At 48.0% G+C, this 23,233-nt stretch overlaps 1 protein-coding gene across 1 annotated transcript in view; it reads right to left on the bottom strand.

The window, feature by feature from the left end:
* Window positions 1-2,524: 2,524 nt before the first annotated feature.
* The window catches only part of PRAG1 (PEAK1 related, kinase-activating pseudokinase 1), a 48,907-nt gene continuing 28,198 nt past the window's right edge, over window positions 2,525-23,233 (bottom strand). Inside the window, exons 4-6 of the mRNA XM_054566088.1 lie at window positions 21,789-21,946; window positions 10,287-11,044; window positions 2,525-3,749 (exon numbers count right to left, since the gene is read on the bottom strand). Of these exons, the coding sequence (XP_054422063.1) occupies window positions 2,583-3,749; window positions 10,287-11,044; window positions 21,789-21,946 (2,083 nt within the window). The 3' untranslated portion in view covers window positions 2,525-2,582. The remainder of the gene's footprint in view (window positions 3,750-10,286; window positions 11,045-21,788; window positions 21,947-23,233) is intronic.

Raw genomic sequence — 23,233 nt, 5'->3', positions numbered from 1 at the left:
TATGAGACTGTCATCATCCAAGAGTCCCTGCTTATTTCTGAACCTCGATCGTGAGGAATAAGCTGTGGTTTCTGGACTTAATCTATTTAGTGCTGAGCTTTCTGAGAGAAAGCCATGCATCATGCACGTATCTTGGGGCTTACAAAAAAAGTTAAATTGGGCCCCTGAATTTAGTGTGATTGAAGTTGTTAGCCGAACCTAGTATTTGTAGTCATATGACCCACATGGCTTATCATTTATGGAAAAAGCCAACCAATGGACAGGAACACATGGTGATTACCCTATCGAACCTCCTTGATGGACCTGGATTGAATGCTACCCACTTGGATTTCACCAATGATGGGCATAAGAAATTGCCCCATCTAGAAAAATGTCTTTGAACGAGGAGCTCCTTGACAAAGTCCCTTCAGAACCAAGCAATAGGAATAGGTTTCTTCCCGATGAACTGGGCTGTTGCCTGAAAATTATGCATAGAATTCTGCAACCAGCTGTCTTCTACTTTTTCTGCGTTGGTGCAAAGCTCGTAAGTACCTTCTCTGTTTGATTGCTATCATTCTTCTCTGTCAGAATTTACTGCTATAGCCGCCCCCCCCCCCGCCGCCACTTTTACTTTTTGGTTTATCTTGGTTCTTAAAAACTTTTTTACAATCTTATTTATTTATTTATTTTTGCCTGAAGTGGGTGGCATATAAAATTGATGCAATTAATTCAGAGATTTAAAATGTGCCTCTTGAGACATGTGTTTCCCAATGGCACCGCATTCCTCTGGCAGAAGATGTCTCCTCCCGCTCTATTGTTTATTCACCTGAAGTGAGAAAGGCCGAGAAAGCAAGACAGCAAATCCAAGGTGGACGATTGTGTTGGCCTGGAAAATTCTCAGGAACAAACAACTGACAAAAACATACCCTCTGAATCTAAGTGAGGTCTTATGGAGAATTATGATTTCAGTGTTCAAAGGCTCTTTCTCTTGTACAAAAACATAGTTGAAAGCTGGTTCTAGCCAGTCCTTTCCTGAATGCTCAAGTAACAATTGAAATAAGAAATGTGCCCTACAGGCGCTTTCTTCACCCCAGATGCATGGGAATGTGGATGTTTACTCATAGTCCCAGGGCAGGAAGGTGGAGCTTGCAAAAACACTGATATTAACAGGCAGAGGGTGACCTGGGAGATTTCCTCACCCCGGTTGCTAGCCACACTCCCAGATTTTTAGGACACCCATTAAAATCTTTGCATTTGCTTCAAATTGCGCATCATTATTAATGAGGTTTTAGAAATTCATTCAAATTGGAAGATTATTCTTTAGATAAAAATAGGGTCTTGGGGCTCTTCCCCTTCAAATGAGCAATTGTTTACTTTTTTGTGTGCTGCTTTGAAGAGGAAAACTCTGGAGCTTCCTAATTCTCTGTGCACTTTAAAGGCCTGGTGGCAAACATTGACTACAGCAGATAGGAGGTGCCAATAAGTGTCAAAGGCATGAGTTTTTAAAACTGGGAACTCCAGCAGCTTAGAACAGCAGGGAGGGTGGTGGTCTGGGAGGGGCAACTCCTGATTTCTGCTTCTGCGCTGCCCGTTTCCAGGGAGCAGGAACAGTCAGCTGTTTGTCCATTGGTGCCCCATCCACCCATCCCCGTTCCCTGCTCTTCCCTGCTCGGGGAGGCTGATCCTTCTTGGTGCACCAACCAGGACTCCCCTCCGCCCCCCAATCTGGTGTCCCATTGGTCTTGGCCTGGAGGTGACAGCTGGAAAACAGAGTGAATAGGTGATTTTCCTATGCCAGCCCTTGCTCTTGCCTCATCAGTTTTTCCCTTCACCCTGCCCACTGCTTCCTAAGTGGTCCCTGTTGAGGTTTTTACATTTGAACCATCTGGGGTAGATTTTATTTTCAGCCAGGCCTCTGACTGATACAAGTGGTAACCAGCACTAGCAAATGGAAATGGTTTGGGGCAGTGGGACTGAATTCCCAATCTGTGGGATCACACCAGCCACATCTGGATTCTTCCTGAGACTGCCAGGTGGGGAGAGAAGCTGGGACTGCCTGTCTGGGGGCCCTGGGCGCCTGCTGCTCTGTCTCCCGAGAAGTGTAAGGCCAAGGACACTTGAAGTGGCCAAAGCCACTGCTTCAGAGGCTTGTCTTCAACTTTACAGACCACAAATGCTAATGTACCTGGGCATTTGGGGATAAAAGAACTTGGCTCATGGCTCAATCAAATTTTTTTTAATGACATTTTTTGTTTTTTTGTAAATAACCACTTGACAGGAAGGTGCAGAGATCCCACAATGGGGCAGCGAGGACGCGTGGAGTCCAGGCTTCACTCCGTTGGCAGGACCGCCCTCGGGACCTCTCGCTGAACTAGAACAGCAGGAGAAAACTTGGGCAACTCCAGGGACAGAGGAGGCCTGAGTGGGCAATGACATCCTCAGTCTTTTATATTTATATATTATATATATGTATATATTACATCCAAGTATGGCAGTCATTTGTACCATTTCCCAGGGAGACACGAACGTTTCCGAGGCGGTGGGGCAAGGGGCTGGGGCGGGCGCAGAAGGGGTCAGCTAAAGTGCAGGGCTGGGGGCTGCGCTCACAGAAGCTGCAGGAGCCTGAGTGACTGTAAGAGGGCTCCGGGCTCCGCGGCCGCCAGGTACTGGCAGCAAAGCCAGTCCTCCAGCTCCACCCCGCGCCTGCGGTCCACAGCCTTCTCGGCAAACTTCATCATCATCAGGGCGCGCTTCATGTCGATCCAGTTGTGCAGCGTGTTGCACAGCGCCTCCTCCGAGGTGCCCCGCTGCTCCACCAGCTCCCGCCGCGGCCCCCACAGCAGGCACTGCAGCACCCGCCTGGCCTCGCTGATGCGGATGCGCTTGCTGGGGTCGGCCTCCAGCAGCAGGTGGGCGAGCTGCTGCAGGCCGGGCGAGTAGAGGGACAGGGCGGGCAGGGGTGGCAGGTCTTTCTGCCGGTAGCCCTGCTCCCGCTGCTGGGCCCGCAGCTGGGCCTGCACCTCGAACGGGTTGGGCTGGTGGAGCAGCTCGTAGATGAGGATGCCTGCTTGGAACTCGTCGGACTTGCTGTACTGGGAGGCAGACACGATCTCCGGGGCCAGCCGGGCCTGGCTCTTCACCTGCTGCAGGTTGGTGGTGGCCTTCAGGAAGTTGCTGATAATGAGCCGGGGCAGGTGCTTCTCACTGGGCACCCCCTGACAGGCAGGGGCCACCGGGGGCCTGGGGGTGACACTGGCTGGGAGGATGGCAGAGGGGCAAGGGGAGGGAGTAGCAGCAGGGGCATGGGGTGTGTTGGAGGGAGGGGTGCTAGAGGCGGCAGAGGAGACAGGGGGCCTGGCGGCGGCAGGGGCGGGGCTGGGGGAGGCCTGGGGTGTGCAGTGCACCAACAGCAGGTTCTCCAGGCACAGGTCTCCGTGGATGACCCCGTGCTCCTTCAGGTGCTCCAGCCCGTTGCAGAGCTGCAGAAGCAGGAAGCACACGCGCCGCTCGTAGGCCTCGGGCTCGGACTGATGGCTGCCGGCCGAGTCCCGCACAAAGTCAGAGGCGGTCTGGTGGGGCACCTCTCGGGTGATGACCACCACGCAGTCCTGCTCCTGGGCAGGCAGAGGGTCCTTGGGTGCATCGGGAGAGGCGAGCATGCTGGAGGGCACCGAGGCCACAAAGTGGCCGCAGTCCTGCTGGATGTTGAAGTGCACGGGCACGGAAGGGCTGCAGTAGGAGGCCATTTTGGGCTCAGGGGTTTTGCAGATCTGCGGGGAAAAGGAGAAGTGAGGTTAAGAGTGGGATCCATCACTCTGGTCAGCAAATGGGGTTAGGACATCCGTAAATCCCCATGTGAAAAGGTGAACTGAAACCCTTCACACCATACACACAAATGAATTCTAAATGGATCACACAGACTTAGGGGTAAGAGCCCAAACCAATTTTAAAAGAAGACATAGGAGAGAACCTTTGAGACCTTAATTTGAGCAAAGATTTCTGATACCACAGCAAAAGCAAGGTCCGTAAAAGAAAGAATTGAAAAACTTGACCCCATCAAAATTCAAAGCTTTTGCACTTCAAAATATGCTTTTATTAGGAAAACAGAAAGGCAAGTGACAGACTGGGAGAAAATATGTGCTAAACACATATCTGATAAATGATTTGTATCCAGAGTTTCCAAAAAAACTCTTGTAAACTCAGTAGTAAGATAAATTTCCCAACCAAAACAGTAGGGCAAAGATATTAATAGGCATTTCACCAAAGATACATGTAAATGACCGTAGGCACATGAAAAGATGTTTAACATCATGAGTCATTAGGGAAATGCAAATCAAACCCACAGTGACATACTAGCTACCACCCACTAAAAGGGCCATGAGACAAATGGCAGACAATGACAGGTGTCTATGAGATGTGGAGAAATGGGAACACTCCTGTATTTCAGGTAGTTTGTAAAGGGGTGCAGCCATTTTGGGACACAGTTTGGCAATTTCTTAAAAAGTTAAACATAAAATTATCATACAACCCAGCAACAGCAGGGTCTCTGAACGACAACATGCAGTGTGGCCTCCTGGTGTTGGTAGAAAGGCCTCCCTTGGCCCACGGTGTGGGCCGGATGAACCCCAGGAAGGCGGATCAGGGCTGACACAGCAGCCAGTCCCGTGCCCACCCTGAAGGGATGTGCCTGGCCGCTGCGGTGTCCCTTTTTCGGGGACCCTCATGGGCAGATGCAGACCCTAGGCCTCTAGGGTAGGAGTGTCCAACCTGCGGCCTGCGGGCCACATGCAGCCCAGGATGGCTGTGGATGCGGCCCAACACACAATCGTAAATTACTTAAAACATTATGAGATGTTTTTGTGATTACGTAACACATTTAATGTGTGGCCCAAGACAGCTCTTCTTCTTCCAGCGTGGCCCAGAGACGCCCAAAGGCTGGACACCCCTGCTCTAGAGCTTGGCCACACTCTCTGAGACTGCTGTAGTTTCTAGATCCAGGAAATGTGCCTACTAGCTGGCATGACCAGCAGGGTTGCTTTTAATGAAACTGCTATGTGGAAACTAACCCCTGAGTCAGAGCAGCTGAAGAAAACAGAAAGCTCTCCAGGGCCAGGGAACCCTAGGGGCCAAAGGCACCCTCTGAGCTGAAAGCAGGAATAAATAAACAGGTGATCGCAAGCTCCGTGGGGAATCCCCCCACCCATCTCTCTTCGGCCCCTTCAACATCTCCTTATGCTAATGACAGAGCCAGCCACCCAAGGATCCTCAGCACGCTAATCTGCATTATGCCACCACACAACTGGGGAGGCCTTATCCAGACACCATTGGCCTCGACTTCCCTGTAATTACCCTGAAAAGGACTGAATGTGGTCTGCGGTCTCCTTCCTCAAAGGCTATTGTGCAGCCTCAGCCGGGCTTTATAGAAAGGTAAGGATCAGCGTGTAATCCCATGAAGAAAGGCACCTTGCATCTACCGAGAAAACATCATCCTGCAAACAATCCCGAAAATCACCCTTCGGGCTGCTGCGCTGCCACACTCAGGTGACTACAGCAGTGGCCGTGACACGCCACAGTGCTCACAGGTGCTGTCTGTAGAAGTTGCATGGCAAGCACCTTTTCACGGAGATTTATTTATATTGCTGCTATCCAAACCTTCTCAGCACAGCACCTGAGATAAAAGAGTTCAGCCGCTCAGGAAACTTTTATCAAGGTAATTGGGAGGTGGAGGAGGTAACACATTAATCTAGTAATCTCTCTATTATGGAATTAAAATAGAAATAAAAAGGAAGTGCACTTATCCTAGATAGTGGTTTCAATTACACTGCAAACATGATTCTGGAATACGTATCTAAAGGGCATTTTTGTAGGCTCTTTCTTATTCTAGCCCACCCACTGTCTTTAGCTTTTAAATGGCCAGTTTCTGGCACCCTACAAAACTAAAGGAAAGTTGGGTGGGGGGGTCCTTACGAATAGTCTCGCATAGAAATACCAGCTGCTGCATGCTGGCCTGTCCGCTGTGCCGCCTATGGACCTGCCAGGCGAGGGCTTCTAACCCACGCAGGCACCTCCTGAACTCCTGGCGCACGTGAGGCGCTCTGCCTGCTCAGCACTTCACGCACAGTGTCTCATTCAATCTCAAACTACAGGATGAGGTGGGTGGTATCACAGAGGGGGAGACTGAGGGTCCAAGAGGTTAAATTATTTGTTCAAGGCTGTAGAACCGAGAAATATCTGAGATGTCAAAGGATGGGCTTAAGAGTGCAAAAGACCTTGGTTTAAATATACACACTGCGAATACTGACAAGTTACAGTGGAGCCTGGTTACTTGCAGTAGTTTTGTTCTCTGGAGTAGCCACCAACAATGAATTAATGAACACTGAACCACTGCTCCCAGAAGGCATGAAAGTCTTGGGTCACATGTTTTCATCAACTGGCCAATATATAACCTTATTTTATGTGGGTTTCTGTTTAAAGATGCCTTATTAATAGATATTGTTGATTATCAACACTGAATTCATGGCCAACAGCGCTGTACCTCATGCCTGAACGACGCTGACCTAATACTCTCCCGAAGGCACTGCAGCCTTCTTGCACCTTAGAAACACTAGACAGGACTTCAGGGCTCAGCCTGGCCATTTTAACAGCGAAGTCACCACCAAGAGGCACAAAAACGTGAAGAATGAAGCACTAAATAAAACCACGGAAGGAATACTATTGGCCATGTGAGGGCTAGGCAAGGCACAGCGCCCCCTTGTGCCACCTCAACTGGGAATTTGCATGTGGGGTGACTCAAATTCCCCTACTCAGTGCATGTCCAGAAATGACCACAAAAATACCACAAGTATTGATTTGGGTCACAAATAAATTCCAGCAGTGAACATGTAACACAGAATCCACGAATAATGAGGATTGGCTGCCTTTTTCTCAAAGCCTGCCTTTGCCTCTGTGTATCAGGGGCAGTGACAGCTCCATCCTCACAGGGCCACTAGCAGCATGAAGTGACACCACACGGGTGTGGCTTTCCCACAGCGCCTAGCCCAGGTGAGCAGTCACCAGGACAGGTTGCTATGGTGATTGCTCCGGCAGGTTTGGCGGCTGCGATGCTTAGTACAGGATCCAGAGCTGGCGGGGAGGTGATTTTACCAACCCGGAGGGCGCAGCTGCCTGGGGCCTAAGAAGTGTTTCCAAGGATCCCAGTTCTCCAGGGTATCAAAGGCCTGGGCCCAGTAAACACTCCCCGTGCAGCTGCTGACAGTTTGCACAGAGATGTAAATGAGGGCACAGAGTGAATGGTAACTGGGCTGGAAGTGGTTCAAAAGCAAGGAGCTGGCCTTCTGGCAGCACGGAGAGATGGGGAGATACCGGGACAGGAAGCAGGACGGGGCTTCCTTTCCATCCCGCTCTCCCCCTCCCCCAACCCTCTCATTTCATTTTCAGGGGGCAATTGCTTTTGTTTTGGCTCAAGACTTTCACACAAACCTTTGGTTCAGCTCAAATTTCAAACGTTTTGTTGAGCCAAGTCTCACTTTAAACTTCGCAGCCTGGGCCTCATTCACGGTTGAAAATCTGGGCTAAGTCACGTCTGTGAAATAAAAAAGGCGCAGCCAGCTACATACGGGTCCCTAATTACTCAACTGGAGTTCTAGTTGACTGAGGAATGAAACGGGCTTTGAAAGCTCACACGCACCTAATGATTTTTTTCTGCCGTGCACCGTTGGAGCAGGGCGACAGAGCCGGCTTCCTCCCCTCACTGCTGCGAGGCGCTGAGCCTGAGCACCAGGGCCCAGCAGCAGTGGGAGCAGGTGCGAGCCTTACCAGGCACAGATGAAATGAGCTCAGCAACAGACAGGCTTCGGAGAAGGACCCGTTCCCCCTCCCTTGGATCCCAGACGACCGCCTTCCGTCTAGACTGTGAAGGTAATGAAGCGGAACAGCTGCACGTGCGAAATGATGCTCCACACCCCGCCCCCGGCCCCCCGCCGCCAGGCTGGGCACATGTGCAAACTGATATTGTTGTTCCCCAGCCTCTGAACATTTCATGCTCGTCTCCAAAGTTCCTTCTCAGTGGCACAGAGGTAATCCTTGAGTTGCCGAGCATTTGGCAAAATCAGAGAGGAGAGCCCTGGGCCCTTCTTCCTCAGAGGACCACGGCCTGTCTTCCAGTTTCCTCATAGTTTACATTTCTGCTGAAGTGAGAAGCAGGGCTTGCTTCTACCATCCTCTGGGAAAGCTGCATTTTCTGCATTGCTCTTCCGAGAATCTAGCTGATTCCACATTATTATAGGAGGTTCTAGAATGCAAGCTGCACATCACAATCGCTTCTGTGTATAAAAACCCAAACCCTGGCAGACTTTGCCAGGTGGCCCCTTGGCTCTTTGCAGTAGGATCACATCACTTCTACCCCATGATCAAGAGGGATCAAGCCCCTTCCACCAGGCTCCTTCTCCCTCGGAATGCAGAGGTCCACTGTCTCTGGACAATGAATGAGCCCCCAGCTGCAGCCCAGGAGATAAGTTAGAATGACGGATGCCCGTGAACGCAGGCAGGCAGGCAGATGCCCTGTCTCAGGTTCCCTGGGGCTGGCAAAAACGAAGGCCTTCCTAAGGTGCCGCCCTCTCCTTGAGATTCAAGGATCTCAAATCTACGTTCCTTTCATTGGATGAATACAGACCCCCTGGGCTGAATGTGTAATGGGCCAGTCACGTCTGGCGCACTGGAGAGGACACTCCCTTCTTTCTCTACTGGATATAGCACCACCCGAACAGGAAAGGAAAAGCTGGGGTTGTTTCTTTTCATTTTTTAGTCATGGTTGGGGAAGTGGCAGGGAAGGGACTTTACTAAGAGACAAGCTGCTTGTTTTAGATATAAAGAGGCAACGAAGTTCAGGAAATCCACAGACTTGCAGTCCAGACATTTGAGTTTTCCTTCCACCCAGTGCCTGCCACCTTGGCCACACCCCCAAATCTTGCAGGAGGCCTTGTTTTCTGTACAACAACTGGACCCTCCTAGTAGCGACCCTCTCCCTAGTTTTTTCATCGGCAGGCAACAAGTAATTGTATACAGTCCCTTGAACATAGAAATCGGCAGTTCCCAATCTATGTTTTATGGGAGTGTCATCAATTTTTTAAAAGAAAAATCTCATAAAATTCATTGCCATTTTCCTTGGCAAATAATTTTAATTTTTAAAATAATTTCACCACTCCTAAGTAGGAAGCTGTCCTACCCTCAAAGGCTATTTCACATGAGTTTCCGATTTACATTTTTTCTAACTGGAAATAAAATATCTTGAGACACATGATGGCAAAAAAGAGCTCAGCGTTCCCCTCCCCATTCCTGACAAAATCTGCTTTTATAGAAGGGCCATAGACCCATCAGCTGTTCAAAGGACACTAAAAGGAGATGCAGAAAGGAGTCTTATGGGAATACTTGAGTCAGCGGCCAAGATCAGAATGGCCAGATGTGCAGACGCTCAAACAGCTGGCTCAGCACTGTACCCCGAGAGAACAGCGGGATGTGGTAGCATTAGCCCTGATCTAGTGGCAAACATTAAAGAGTTGTGTTACCTTGGTCTAATCCCTTAACTTCTCAGAACTTCATTTTTCTTAACTGACATGATGGTATCAGAGACTTTGGAGACAAGACAAAGCAGGGTTTGAATCCATCTCAGCCACCAGCTAGCTATGGGCAAATTACTTAATCATTTTAAGGTTCAGAGTCCTCATGTGTAAAACCTACGTACCCCGTGAGGGTTCAAGGTCATGTAGTTAATACACTCAAGAGTCTAATTGTACAGTAAATGTTCAATCAATGCTCTTACTCTTATTGTTCAAGATGAGGCCTAGGTCTAGGTCTCCTTCTGGCTCTATTTGAAGAACAATGCCCTAACTGTCCATCTTCTGTACTAGAATACAAGTTCTGTATGTTCTCCTCTCGATACTCAGATCTTGACAAAACACCTGGCATAGAGTAGGCTCTCAGTAAAAACCCACAGAATAAATGAATAAACTCCCTGTTGCATTAAAAGGCAACTGCTTTCTCAGTCTGGCTAGATCACATAAGTTCCTGCCTGAATGCACAGAATCAATCTTCTACTCGTAGTAGAAATCTCATTGTACCGTGGCCCACACCAGGCAGAGTGAGATCACTGAACATTGTGTGAAAAGGAACCTTAGCACCCAACCCTCCCCCTGAAGCCTGGAGCGGTGAGAGGACTTGCTCAGGTCATAATGCTGCCAAAGCCGGGACCAGCTGGCTGCACTGAGGAACTGGGGCGGGGGCGGGGGCGGGGGCGGGGGATGGGTACCTACTTTCACAGCATAGGTGCTGCCCGGGTCCTCGGAGCAGGTGGCACAGTAGTAAATGGCATCCCCCGAGTCACAACAAGGTTTGTTGCAAGTCAGCTTGAAGAGTGACCAGTTATTCTCATCGAAGTGCAGCTCCTTTTTCTGGCCGCCCATGAAGAGGTCCTCACACTTGGCCAGGAGACGGACCAGCGACTGGGCGTAGAGCCCCACCAGCTTGGTGTAGGTGCCCTCCTTGCTGCTGATGCTGCTCAGGAGGCTGTGGAGCTGAAACTGGGTGCTGCTGGTGGAGGCCTGGCTGGCCACGCTCAGCTGGGAGGAAGAGGCCGAGGGGGCCCCTTTGCCCTGGAGGCTGGGGCTCCCGCTGCCACTTCTGCTGCCTGCCAGCCCAGGTGCTGGGACCCAGTGGCCATTGCCCTTGAACGTTTTCTCCAGACGCTCCGAAGAAGAGAAGGTATGATGGTGGTGGCTCCCGGGGTTTGAGGAGAAGCCGAAGTGGGACTCCTCACGCGCACAGACGTTGGTTTCCGAGTGGCTGAGGTTCAGCTTGGGGCTCGCTGTTCTTGGCTTGGGGGAGCCCTGGTTCCAGAAGAAGCCATCTGGAGAAGAGGCTGCGCGGCTCACTAGCTTCTTCTGGGGGAGGGGTGGGGGTTGCAGGGGGCCGCTGGGAGACACATCTTCAGCGGAGCCCGAAGGGAAAGGAACAGGAGCAAAGAGCTTCTTCCCACTGCTGGGGGGTGAGTGAGTCGGCTCAGATGAAGGGCCTGAAAACAGGAAACAGAAACAATCAGGCTGGAGGTCACTGCCAGGCAGTCCCGGGGCTTCGTGGTCCTGCATCCACCTATTCATCTATTCTCTCTCTCTCTCTCTCTCCCTGCCTCTCTCAAAGCAATTCATTTTTATTAATCTCTGGAAGTAACAATATACACACAATGAACGAAGTTTAAATGCTACAACAGCGTACGGTGCTGACAAAGGCTTCCCCTTCCTCTGGCTTCAGCCCCCAGGCCTTCTCATGAGTGGAAACAGCCACAGCAATTTCTTACGAGTCCTGGGGATGCACCAAACAAACCCACAGATGCCATGCACACGTTTACGCGAAGGAGGGCTAACTTGCCCACTGTTTGGAATATTGCTTGGCTTCACTTGATGTGACATCTTGGCAATATTTCACAGCAGGCGTACAGATTCATTTAGTTCCTTTTAACAGCTAGCCCATTACATGTCATAGCACACGAGGACCATAATTCATTTATCCAGTGCCCTCCTGATAGTCAAGGAGGTGGCCTCTGATATTTTGCAAACAATGCTGCAACAGCAACCACAACCCTGGATGTGTGTGGTTTAAATCATTTTTTTAAAAAGTGAGGTTTATAGAGGGTACAATTTACCTACAGTAAAATTCTGCCCTTTTACGTTCTAAGAGTTTTTATTTTGACTTTATTGACTTTATTGGGATGACACTGGTTAATAAAATTATATAGGTTGTAGGCGTACAGTTCTACAATCCATCATCTGTGTATTGTACTGTGTGTTCACTGCTCCAAGTCAAGTCTCCTTCCATTGCCATTTACCCCCCTTTATCTTCTTCTACCTCCCCACCAGGTAGTTCTTTGAGTTTTGACAAACACTGTAGTGACTTGGGAACAGAGCTGGCCCACAAACATTTTAGAAGGCACAGGAATGTGGCTTTATTAAAGAAAAAAAAGAGATCTCAAGGGAAAACAAGTCAGTCCCAGAGGAGTGCCCATGGACACTGACTCTGAGGCGCGGGAGGCTCTGCAGTTCTCCCACGAGCCCAGGGACGTTCAGAACCGTCCAGATGATGAGATCACCTGGATAGGGTGGAGACTGCACTTTACTCTTTTTTTAAATCTTCAACTGAGAACATTTTTTCATTGCTTTTAGAGACAGAGGAAGGGGGATAAAGGGTGGGGTGGGGAGACAGAGAGAAAGAGAGAGAGAAAGAGAGAGAGAGATCAATTGGTTGCCTCTCATATGTGCCCCGACTGGGGATCAAACCTGCAACCAGGCATGTGCTCTGACTGGGAATCAGACCCAAAACCTTTTGGTGTACAAATTACGCTCCAACCAACTGAGCCAAACAGGCCGGGGCTGCACCATCCTCTTTGTATCGATGTATAAAACTGAGTTTTAGAGAGAAACAAGGATTCGCGTAATACAATGTGTAAGAAAAAGCTATGGACATTGGAAACAGGAAAGGGCAAATTGAAATAATACTCATTTCTTTCATTCTAAGAACTGACTGGGAGAGGTACCCATTATTTTAATAACAGCTTTTAGGGGGATAAAAACAAACATTAACTGTATTCATAGGTTGGAAAATGCACCCTATCATCCTGAAGGTTCAAGTGTTAAAGAAATATGGGTCTTAGATTCAAGGGAACAGGTACTTATGTTGGGAACCCCTCATCTCGCTCACTTGGCCAGGTCACCTCCAGGGCAGGGCACGAGGCCTGTTCCGCTCCCGCCTCAGCAAAACGGCCAGAGAGGAGGAGGCACGACAAACACATGGGTCCGAGGCAAGTGGTAAAAGACTCCAAGAGACACAAACTGTCTGTTAGTTTTGTATCACCTCATGCACCTGACCTTTCTACGGCTGCTCCTGAATAGTTAATAGCCTTCTATGCCCACAGCGAGTGCCTCTCTGCTTTCTCCAACCCAAATGGGGACAGAATGGACCCCTAAGGACATGTGCTGGCACCAAGCCCCGCAGATCTTCAAGGGGTCTCCTCACTTGGGATGCTCCAGAGGAAGAGGGGGCCCTCTCAGGAGCAAGGGGAATGACCCTTGCCCCGGGCAGGGAGGGCACTGATATCCCTGCCCCAGCCTCACTGCCATGGAGACCCAAGACCATGTGTGACAGCAGGGGACCTCCTGCCCAATACAACCCCGAATGCCAAGCTCTTAGGAGGACAGAGTTGGTGCACTCAGCTCATCGAACACAGGAGCCCGGAACGAACGGGTTCGTGCAAAGAGAAGCCCAGGGCAACAGCGAGGCCGACAGGCTGCACACAACCACCACCACCTTTTCTGGCTCCACCTCTGTCACCAGGCCCAGGAGGAAGCGTGACGCCTCGCAGGCTCCCACGTCTGCAGTGGGCTGCCACTCTCACTTTCCGGCAGTTTGTCAAGATTGTGGCAAGCTTCCCTAACCACCTTGCCCCGCCAGCTAAGGGCAGTCGGGGCACCCGCCCGCAAGCCTGAAGGAGTAGCGAGTTCCATCCCTTCCAGGAAGCCCAGGTTAATTATAAATCAAGCAGCAGTGGCACAGTGGGGACGAGTCACTTCATGCGCCTATGCACCTCCTTCCCCCCGACCATCGGAATGGGGGCCCAGAGGGCCAGCCGGCATCGCAGAGGAGGGGGGGCCCCGCCGCAGCTGATCTCGGCAGGCTGCAGCCCCAAGTCCGAAGGTCCTCCAGCCCCTGCTCCGGGGCGGGAGCTTTTTTCCTCCAAGAGCTCGGTAAGCAAGGAGGCAGATGAGGGCTGGGGCGGTGAGTCATTTCTGCCCCTCCTTCCTCCAGCTGCGAGAGGGGGAGGGTCACTTACTAGCTTCTACGCGACAAAAGGGAGGAGCAAGGTCCCTTAGGTATGGGGCCCTCAAAGGACACTCAGCCTTGCCCGCGGAGCACCCGGGTGATGAGCAGGAGGGCGGGCGGCCGGGCCATGCCCACGTCCCTGGCCTTTCTGTGATCTCAGTCACAGTCGCCCACCCTGTCAGGCTGTTGGACTCTCAGTTTATTTATTATCAAAATGCAGAGCATGGGGGAAGAGGAGACAAAGTGGAGTGTGAGAGTCCCCGGTAAATGCATTAATCAGCGCCTCCAGCGCCAGGGACAGCCGGCCTCTCGTCGGGACTCCGGTCCCCAGTCCAGGGGCTGAGCAGGTTCTGACAAATCAGTTCCTTGGCTAGTTTCCTCTGTAAGCCTTGTGCTTGTTTTATTTTCCAATCCTTATTGGTTTTCCCTCTTTGCCTTCCTTGTAAGGTTCTCCTTGACGCCTCCAACGTGTCCCTTTCTGCCTCTGCTCTGCTCTGAGGGATGAACCTGTAACCAGCTGGCGACCGCCCCCCGGTCGAGTTTCCCCATTTAAACACTGACCGGGTGCCACCCGGGGAAGGCCTCTTCCAGCACTGATAGTCTGTAATTTCAGCCACTCCCTCGACGTTCGACCTCTGCTAACATGCACTTTGTCTCAGAGCTGCCCCCGAAATAAAATACCTCTAGGCAGATGGCTCTGCTGCTCCCGCATTTCCACTCCCCAGCTCTTCCCACAGCTGCCCACGGTGAGCTTTCCCATCTGTTAGGACAGCAGGGATCTTTAAAAAGAAAAATTCTGTACACTCTTATTCCGTAGATTACCAAAGAGAATCAAGATTTCTGCTTTAGCACAAAAAAACCCCCCAAACAAACAAACAAACAAACAAACAACTCGTGTGTTCAGGCAGTGGGAAGGAAACGACTTTCTCTGGCTTTTCTGGGGACCGTGCTGGTCCACAACTTTGATCAGACCCATATCCCATAACCCCTTAGGCAAGGAGTGCTGGGTATTAGGAGGAGATGTGACTTCAAGGATCAGAACTTGGACTGGTTCATTTCTCTTTATTTCTCAGATGCTACCTGTTTGTCCCCAACAATCCTGCTAAAAGCATGTCTAATCAGAGAATGGCACTGCAGAAAGACGCTCACCAAGCACGCGCTCCCCAGAGGCTACCGAGGACAGTACTTAGAGGGATCTTGCCAGGTAAAGTGCTCATCTGAAGTGTGTGCTTTACCTGAATAACAGGCATTATGTAGGCATATTGTGCTTTTTATAGTTGGGAAAAAAAAACACTGCCTAGTTTTGTCATAGGCGTACCACCTTCTGACCTGAGGCACCCTGAACTTACGGCTCCTTGAAGCTGTTCTCCAGATGTGGAAACACAGCTGGTGAGAAGATCATAATTCACTGTGATAGCCTCCAGCCCCCTCAGAACCATATGATGTCCCGGCTGTTAATATTCTTTGGGCTACTCTGAAGCGGATGCCAAAGTGCAGGCCCTTCTCAGTGAACCTGATTTCTCCACCACAAGCACCTGTCTCCTATGGGGTCCGGGCTGCCCTGGAAGACCCACTCTGGCTCTGTTGTTTTTTTAATTCTTATGTGGAGAATCTCCTCCTAAACACAGTAGCTAGAGCCTTACTATTTGCAGCAGCTGCCACACTCTCAATTTAGAACAGCACCTCCCCCCGGGCACCCCCCCGCCCCAAAAAGAGAAGGAACCCATATGCCTTGACACCTGAAATAGTTTCCGAATTCACAGGCAAACCACTGGTTCAGAAGATTGTGCCGAAAAACACCTGAAAAACTTTGGCCAACCACCCGTATTCTTAGGACTCAGCTCCAAGGGCACATGAGACAAACTGAGTATCAGGCAGACCTCGAGAGACTGCAGGTTCAGTCCCGGACTGCTGCAGCAAAGTGAGCTGTCATCTTTTTGCTGGCAGAGGGGCTGGTCTTCAATTTGTAGAAGAAACGCAATAAAGCAAAGCACAGTGAAATGAGGTACGTCTGCATATGCCAGTTTTATGCTGGCATTAGATCACTCCAAATTCTGGCTTACAATTAGGGTATAAAAGAGGTGAGAACGGAAAATACTTTTCAGGGCAGTCTACCTACATCATAGTTACAACACTGTATTTTTTTAAAAATGATTTTGCATGCTAATTGGGCCAGAGAGCTCCAAATCCCAGCTCTGAAGTTTCCCTCCCAATTTCCAATTCTGCACGTAAAGCCAGTAGCTGATGACAGAGAACAAACACCTCCGCAGCTTTCGTGCATGTGCTTTGGGCCAAGAGGGTGTTTCTAGCGGGAAGCCACACACCAAATACAGTGCACTGCTGGGATCTTAAAGGAACCTAGGGGAAGGTATACCAGTTAGTGCCATGATATTTAGAAGAGAAGCCAGGATTTCAATGGCCAGGAAAGACAGCTTAATCCCTATGCAGAAATGCAGGCCAAAGTTCAAACCTAGTGGCACTGGGAGGTTTTTCTTATTATAGGGTCCTTTTCTTGCTGGTTTTTAATTGTCATTGTTCTGTCATTGTTCTCTGCAGACAAAATGAGAGCTGAGCTTAAGGAGGAAGTAGTCAGTCCAAGCCTGAGCTGTATGAATGAACACGTTGGGCTCCTTGGAGGCTCAGCTCTGCCTTCTGCAGCAGCTGGGCCAGAGCAAGTGTGGAGGCCAAGGACAGAGTCCCAGCGACGAGCCCCCAGGTGCCAAACCTTAGCTCTTGTGGCTGACTATCCTCCAACTTCCGGTAAGGTAGAGCAAATGGAATTTTCTTTTGGTCAAAAAACTTAAGGCTATTTTTTCAAAATAAGGGTAACAGATTGTATAGCTGGAAATGGCTGTATAGATCTATCTGTTCATTCTGTCAGTATTTCTTAAGCATCTACTAAAGTAGTAACTAAATGAAAGGCACAGGGAACAAAGCAGACAGAGAAAACCTCACACCCATGCCCTGCGGCTCCTTCAGCCCCTTCCTGTTGAAGGTGAGAAAACCAAAGCCATCTGTGTAGGCACCTTGCCAGATTCACACAGGAAGTAGCAGTGTTGCAGGTTCTGCCTACCCCTTCTCCCCGCCCCCAGAAGATGGGAAGGGTTGGGGCGAGGGAATGTTCTAGCCTCACATGTAACTTTTTCCTCCAAAGGAAAATTGTGCAACCTCTTGTTTGGTCCCACAGTTTTAATAGTCTCAACTCTGAACATTTAAAAAAAACCCCAAAACAACAAAACATTCCTTCAAAAGGAATTCTTGCTTTTCAAGAAGGTAAACGTGGTCTGAAAATGGAAGCATGTTATTAGCATTTTACAACTGGATGGAAAATGTGGCGTTTGTGAGAGTCTCTCTGGACCACTTAATCATCCCACGAAATAATAATCTCGACATGAATGCGATTTACATGCAAAAGAGACATGCTGTCTCAGTTTGGAAAAAAGGCTCGTGGAAAACACTCCATGCCTACAGCCCAAGTATGTTTCAGGAACCGTGATCTTCCAGTTCCCTGTTATAACACGAGCATTAAGGGATTTCTTCCAAATTAACAGTAAAATTAAAAGTTAGCTCAGAGCGCTTTCACATGCTGTTGATGGAAGTGTATACTGACATTTTTAGAGGATAATTTGGTAACATCTACTTAAAATGCATATATATTTTGACACATCAATTCCCACTTCTATGAATTTATCTTACAGATATGTCCACAAAATTATTTCACTGTATGCCACAGGATCTTACTGTAGACTTGTAATAAAAATAACCTAAATGTGCATTGATAAGGATTTTAACCAATTCATACAATGAAAGACTACTCAGCATTATAAAAAAATGAGGTAGATCTAGAGGTTACGATTGAAAGACTTCAAGATATATTAAAAACAAAAAAGCATAGAAATAAAGTTTATAGTACTTAAAGTACCGATAAAAATTTCTGAGATGATACAGAAAAAAACGTCCAAAGCAGTGGCGGGAGCCGCGATCAGGTTGTGTGGAGACTCTGCCTTTCCACACCGTACCCTTCTCCGTTGTCTGAATTTTTACAATAGACATGCATTGACTTTATCGAAGTAATCACATATATTTAAAATTCGGTTTCAATGGGAATTGTTTTAACAAAGATGAAGCTTCACTTCAGTGATATTGTAAGGGCTCAGGCCATAAACAATCTAAAAAATGAGTATGTTCTTTCCTTTGGGATACTGCTTTCATCCTCAGTAACAGACCTCGCAGAACAGAACCCATGATTCAATATACTACATGAGACTGAATCTGTCAGTTTAGGGTCAAGCTCTTTAACCAGCCTGTTAATAGTCAGGAAACACACTATGCTTAGCTAGAGAGTCTTAGATGCTTTTTTTTAAGACCCTCTTTGAAAAAATAGACTATTTCTTCTTACAGAGTCTCAGGTGACAGCAGAGAAAGCTGGGCTGTCACTCATTCTGACTGATGCCTGATCTTTGAGGACTTACTGTCTCTCCCCTCCACAGGTCCTCCCACCCGCCCCATCACTCTCCTGGCTAGATTTTCCCTGAAGCACCTACTGCCACGGGACACACTGGCTACTTCCTGCCCTTATCTTCCTCACTGCCCACCTCTCCCCACTAGAATGGAACTCCATGAAAGAAGGGACTGGGCTTTTTTATTTTTTTATTTTTTGTCACTGCTGTATCTTCACCATCTGAAATTGTACCCAGCACAGAGTTTACATTCAACAAATATCTATCAAATCAATGACTGAATCAATGTATATATTTCAAAAACCTACCTGGCATTATTATTGAGAAAAACAAGCTGACTACTGTCAAGATACTTGATTAACTTTCTGTGTCTGTGGTTTGCTAGCTATAAAAATAATACCCACGCTGCCCTGGTATATATCTGCGCATGGCTTAGACCTGTGCTCACTGCACAGTTAGACCTCCTATCCAGCATTTCAGTTCAGTGAAGCCCTCTCTAGTCTCCAGCACAATGGGAACCTGGCATCCGTAGATGCTACTGAAATTGCTGAACTGAATTTTGTTTCCCTAAACCAAAAAAGAAAATCACCTCAACAGGACATGAGGTTGGCATATTTAAAAGGAACCATTTAAAGCACAAGGGTCTTCTGATGAACATTTCATTCAGCTGATCGCTTTCCTTCACGTCCATCCATCTGTTCGCGACAGACAGGCTTCCCCTTGGCGGCATCCATAGATCTGTCCTGACACAGGCACTTTGTTCCTCCCACCGAAGCTTAAACAACTGCTGAGACGGATTTTTCCTTCCACTGAGTTGACTCACTGTTCAATTGAACTGCCCACATGGACAAATGGGATAACAGATGTGCTTTGAGGAGCATGAAATGCGATACAAGCATAAAGACATAAAATTAATAATGATACAAAAATGATACTCGTAAACATAAAATTTAGACAAACTTATGTTTAAAATGTGGCAGTTATAGATTATAATTGTTTTTCTTATAAAATTTAAAACTTTTTTTTTTTTTTGGTTACAAAACCTGAATAGGAGAAATCTAGCTTTAATCATGAGTCCCGATGCACTTCCAAGAAGTTCACACAAGCTACTATTATGATATGCCCTGGAATGACTTTGTCCCCACCTCACTCTGGCCAGCCTACAATGTGGATGCAAAAATTTAATGCGTTCTTTGTGTTCCTGAATTCCAACCAGCAAAATAAATATATAGTCTAAAGGTATATTATGTTGATATGTAATATTAGAGGTAGACACTACATTCTGGTTCAAGGGACTTTGGTTTGAACTAATTCTGCCTCTCCTATTCTGAGCCACTCTCTCGGCGTTAGTACTAGATGGTAAATAGTAGTAGAAGTCAACGAATGATATTTTGGCTACATGGTAAAAGTGAGTAAAGACTCATGAGACTGAAAGATAGTTACTCAACAAGATCTTAAGCAAGCAGCCTTGGTTAACATGAGAAGCTAAATGAAGGGCTTCTCACATTTCATGACTGGTGGTTCTAGATATTCTCTGGATTAATGTTTAAGAGATGTCAGGAGAGAGACAGAGCGTATTGAGCCCCTATTGGGTCTCTTGTTAGTTTCAAAGCATGGTCTGGGTATAGAGCCATACACAGGAGCAGTAGTTAGAAAAACTTAGTTTGCTCTAAGGATCCAGAGTCTGAACCAAAGTATATATACCTTCTTGTGGATCTGGGGATCCAAATTTTGAAGTGCATTTCCATTGAATAACTGGATCATGATAAAGGAATAACCATAAAAATGTAATCATTGTAATTTTTAAAAAAATGTCTAGGTTAGGTGTGATCATTATGCTCATCGACCCCTGAAGGCTTCCTTTTTCCTGCCTGCATTAATTGGTTTCTAGAGCCTTGTACAACCCAGCCTCCGCTTCCCACCAGCCTCAGTCCGAGGGTGGCCGGCTGGCCCTACCCTCTTCCCAGTGTGCACTAACATTGAGCCTTTCTTCCTCTTTAGTGTCTCCTTAGCCTGCAAAGCCCATTCCTCCTTAATTCTGACCGTGCTTCAAACACGGGTGGAAGTCCCATCTTCTCCAAAAGCCTTCCCTGAACCCTCCAGCAGCCCTCGTTGATTTATCCTTCCGGAAGCCTTTATAAACACCCACGTCCTGGGCAGCCCAATTTCCTAGCTTATACCACCCACCCCTGTATCACATGTTTTAACCTTATCTTCCTAGATAGACTTAAGAGCTCTGAGAGCAAACATCATGATTTGCTGGTGCTGAGAAGCAAAGTCCTGTTCTCTGCAGCACCAGCTGGCCGGCTGCTGACAGAGGGCTCCATGGTAGCCTGCTCCCTCACCATGGGCCACAGTCCCTGGAAAGTGGCTCAGGGCTGGCCAGCACAGGGACTTATGACTCCTGGGCGGCCTGGCCTCTGCGGAATAATCTGCCTTGTGGAATGTTTGCACAATGGGATGGGAAGAGGAAAAAGATAGAAGCCCAGGAAAGTCTGCAGAAAAAAAAAAATCCTATTTGGTCACATCCCACCCAAATCAAGGTTAAGACATTTCCTGTTTTTAAGTTAGAGCTATCAGAAATTTCCCACCAGAACACACCACAGACTGACTTATAATATATGTTTTTGTCTTAGCAGTACTCATCTTTTAAAGAGAAAAACATTGGTGACAGTAAATTTCCAAAGAAAAATTGCCTATTGAGAAGGAATACTTCCAAAGGAGTGAGAGAGGAAGTCGTGGTAGTGCATGTCGAAACCTAACGAGCTATGGCCAAGTCCAAGAGCAATGCGGGAGAGGGAGCGCGCACACACGTTACAAGGGTGAAAATGGAGAAACAGGAGCTCCTTTTCAGAAATACGCCCAGTCAGGATGGACTCACCCATTATGCCTTAGAGCTTTATCCAGAAACTAGAACAGCTGGTAGTCTAATGAAGCCCGTGTGCTTTTCATTCAGCAAACATTTATGTAAACGCCTGTTGTGTTCATGTGTGTGCATGCATACATGTGTGTACATGCACACAGACGACAGAGCATGAGGTGGGGGATGGGGTTAGAGGAGGGAGGGAGAAAGAGAGAGAGAAACACAGAGGGTTGGCAAGAGAGAGATGACTTGTGGTCAGCATGTATCCAATCCCCTGAGAACTCATCCTGAGGAAAGAAAGGGAGAGCACACCTACACATAGATGGCTCATTCCTCAAGGAATCAGGAGGCTTTCAGCGTGCTTTCCACTTCTGCCTCCTCCGTCTTGTTGCCATGTGGATGCATTGTGCAGAAGTGGGGAACACAGCATGGGGTGAGGCACCTTGCCATATGTTCACTAGGGAACTACCGTCAACGACTCCTTGGTAGAGCCTGCTTCATGGGGAAAGCAGGGCCCAGGAAGTAGGGCCCGCTCAGCCCTCTCAAATCCTGGCCGTTAACCCAGGCCTGGCCCTGCAGGCTTAGGAGCATCTCAGCCTCCCTGTTGAGGTCAAGCCTGTTACCTCCATCGCTGCAGGTCCTGGAGTCCGAGGCCAGGCTGTCGGTGGAGCCCGTGGTGAAGCTGACGTGGGCGCTCCTGAAGGGGGGGCTGAGGCTCTCCGCCGAGCCCTGGCTCACTTTCTCCAAATCAGAGCTGCTCTTGTTCATCTTTAAAAGGTGCCTGAAAAGTTTGGAACAAACAATGACAGTGATTAATTTGGTCTCTAGTCAAAAACCAGGTCTATTGACCATGAACCTACTGTGCTCTTGAAACCTGACCAAAGCCAGCAAGTTTTGAAAAGATGATTTTGGGAGGAGAGAGCAGGGGTTCTTTTGAAACCTTATAAACATAAATGGTGGGCCATTTCTTGGGTGTGGTTAGGAGAAGGGAGTCTATTAAATTTAGACAAATGCCAAAATCATGATTTGGGAGCAAGTGTTTTCATATTCTGACACCATCTGCTAAAACATCTATGTCCTCTATCATGTCCTTGTACCATCTCTAAAAAGAAACTGAATATTATCATACAAGCCAATGTATAGAGACAAACAGAGACTAGGTAGCTTTTGCAAAATCACAAAACAAGTGAACTGCAAATCAAGGCTAAAGACGTGGGATTTCTTTTTTGCCTGCTACTCTCTTGACATAGCTTCAAAGAACCTAAGTGGTTCCTTGGAACTAAGGGAAACTTCATCTTAATTTTAACCAGACTTCAAGTGCAATGCCCAGATAAGACCATGTTAACCTAACCCTTATTCCTGAACTGTGGAATAAATCTGCCCTTGAGCTTCCTGTGAAATCTTTTCGTGGCATCTCTAAGACAGCATTACCAATACATCAGGGACAGGAATACCAAGTTCAAGAAAAAAGAACTTCACCTTGGAAAACACAGTTCCATTATTAGGTAGAGTGTTTAGCTTATTGATTTCTCCTTCCTTCTTTCCAAGAACCACATGAATATTCACTCTGATCTGACATTTTCACCACAAAGTGAGACACACCACAATCAATCCAGTTCTTTCCCTGTTGGTAGTAACCTAGATTTGTCCGAAGTGATATTTCCTGATGATATTCTTGTTCCCCTGACAGCAGATCTATATCTCTATATCTGCTGCAAGAAATAGACAATACAGTATTGATTTGGCATCAGAACTGCCTTATTTAATGCGTATGACCTTACAGCCAAGAATGTATTGATTGCTCTTTGGGCTCAGTGTGGCCAGGCCCTGTATTGGTCTTCGCAATCACTGGAATCCCTTATTCATTAACAGAAAATTTAGAGAAAGTTTGTTTGCTATCAGGAAAAGTGCTTTCTAGAAACATCTCTCTCCCCATCCTTCTCCATCCCTTAGACCCACCATGAAAAATGTTTTAAAGCTTTTAAATGGAAGCGTGACAGCGACAACAGGATTATGATGAACAGTATCGCTGTATTTCAGTATCACTGCAGGGATCTTGGAAATATCA

The sequence above is a fragment of the Pteronotus mesoamericanus genome, unplaced genomic scaffold (genome assembly GCF_021234165.1).
Source record: "Pteronotus mesoamericanus isolate MK-2021 breed Mesoamerican mustached bat unplaced genomic scaffold, CSHL_Meso_final contig_169, whole genome shotgun sequence".
Lineage (NCBI taxonomy): Eukaryota > Metazoa > Chordata > Mammalia > Chiroptera > Mormoopidae > Pteronotus > Pteronotus mesoamericanus.
This window is presented reverse-complemented; position numbering and strand designations above follow the sequence as displayed.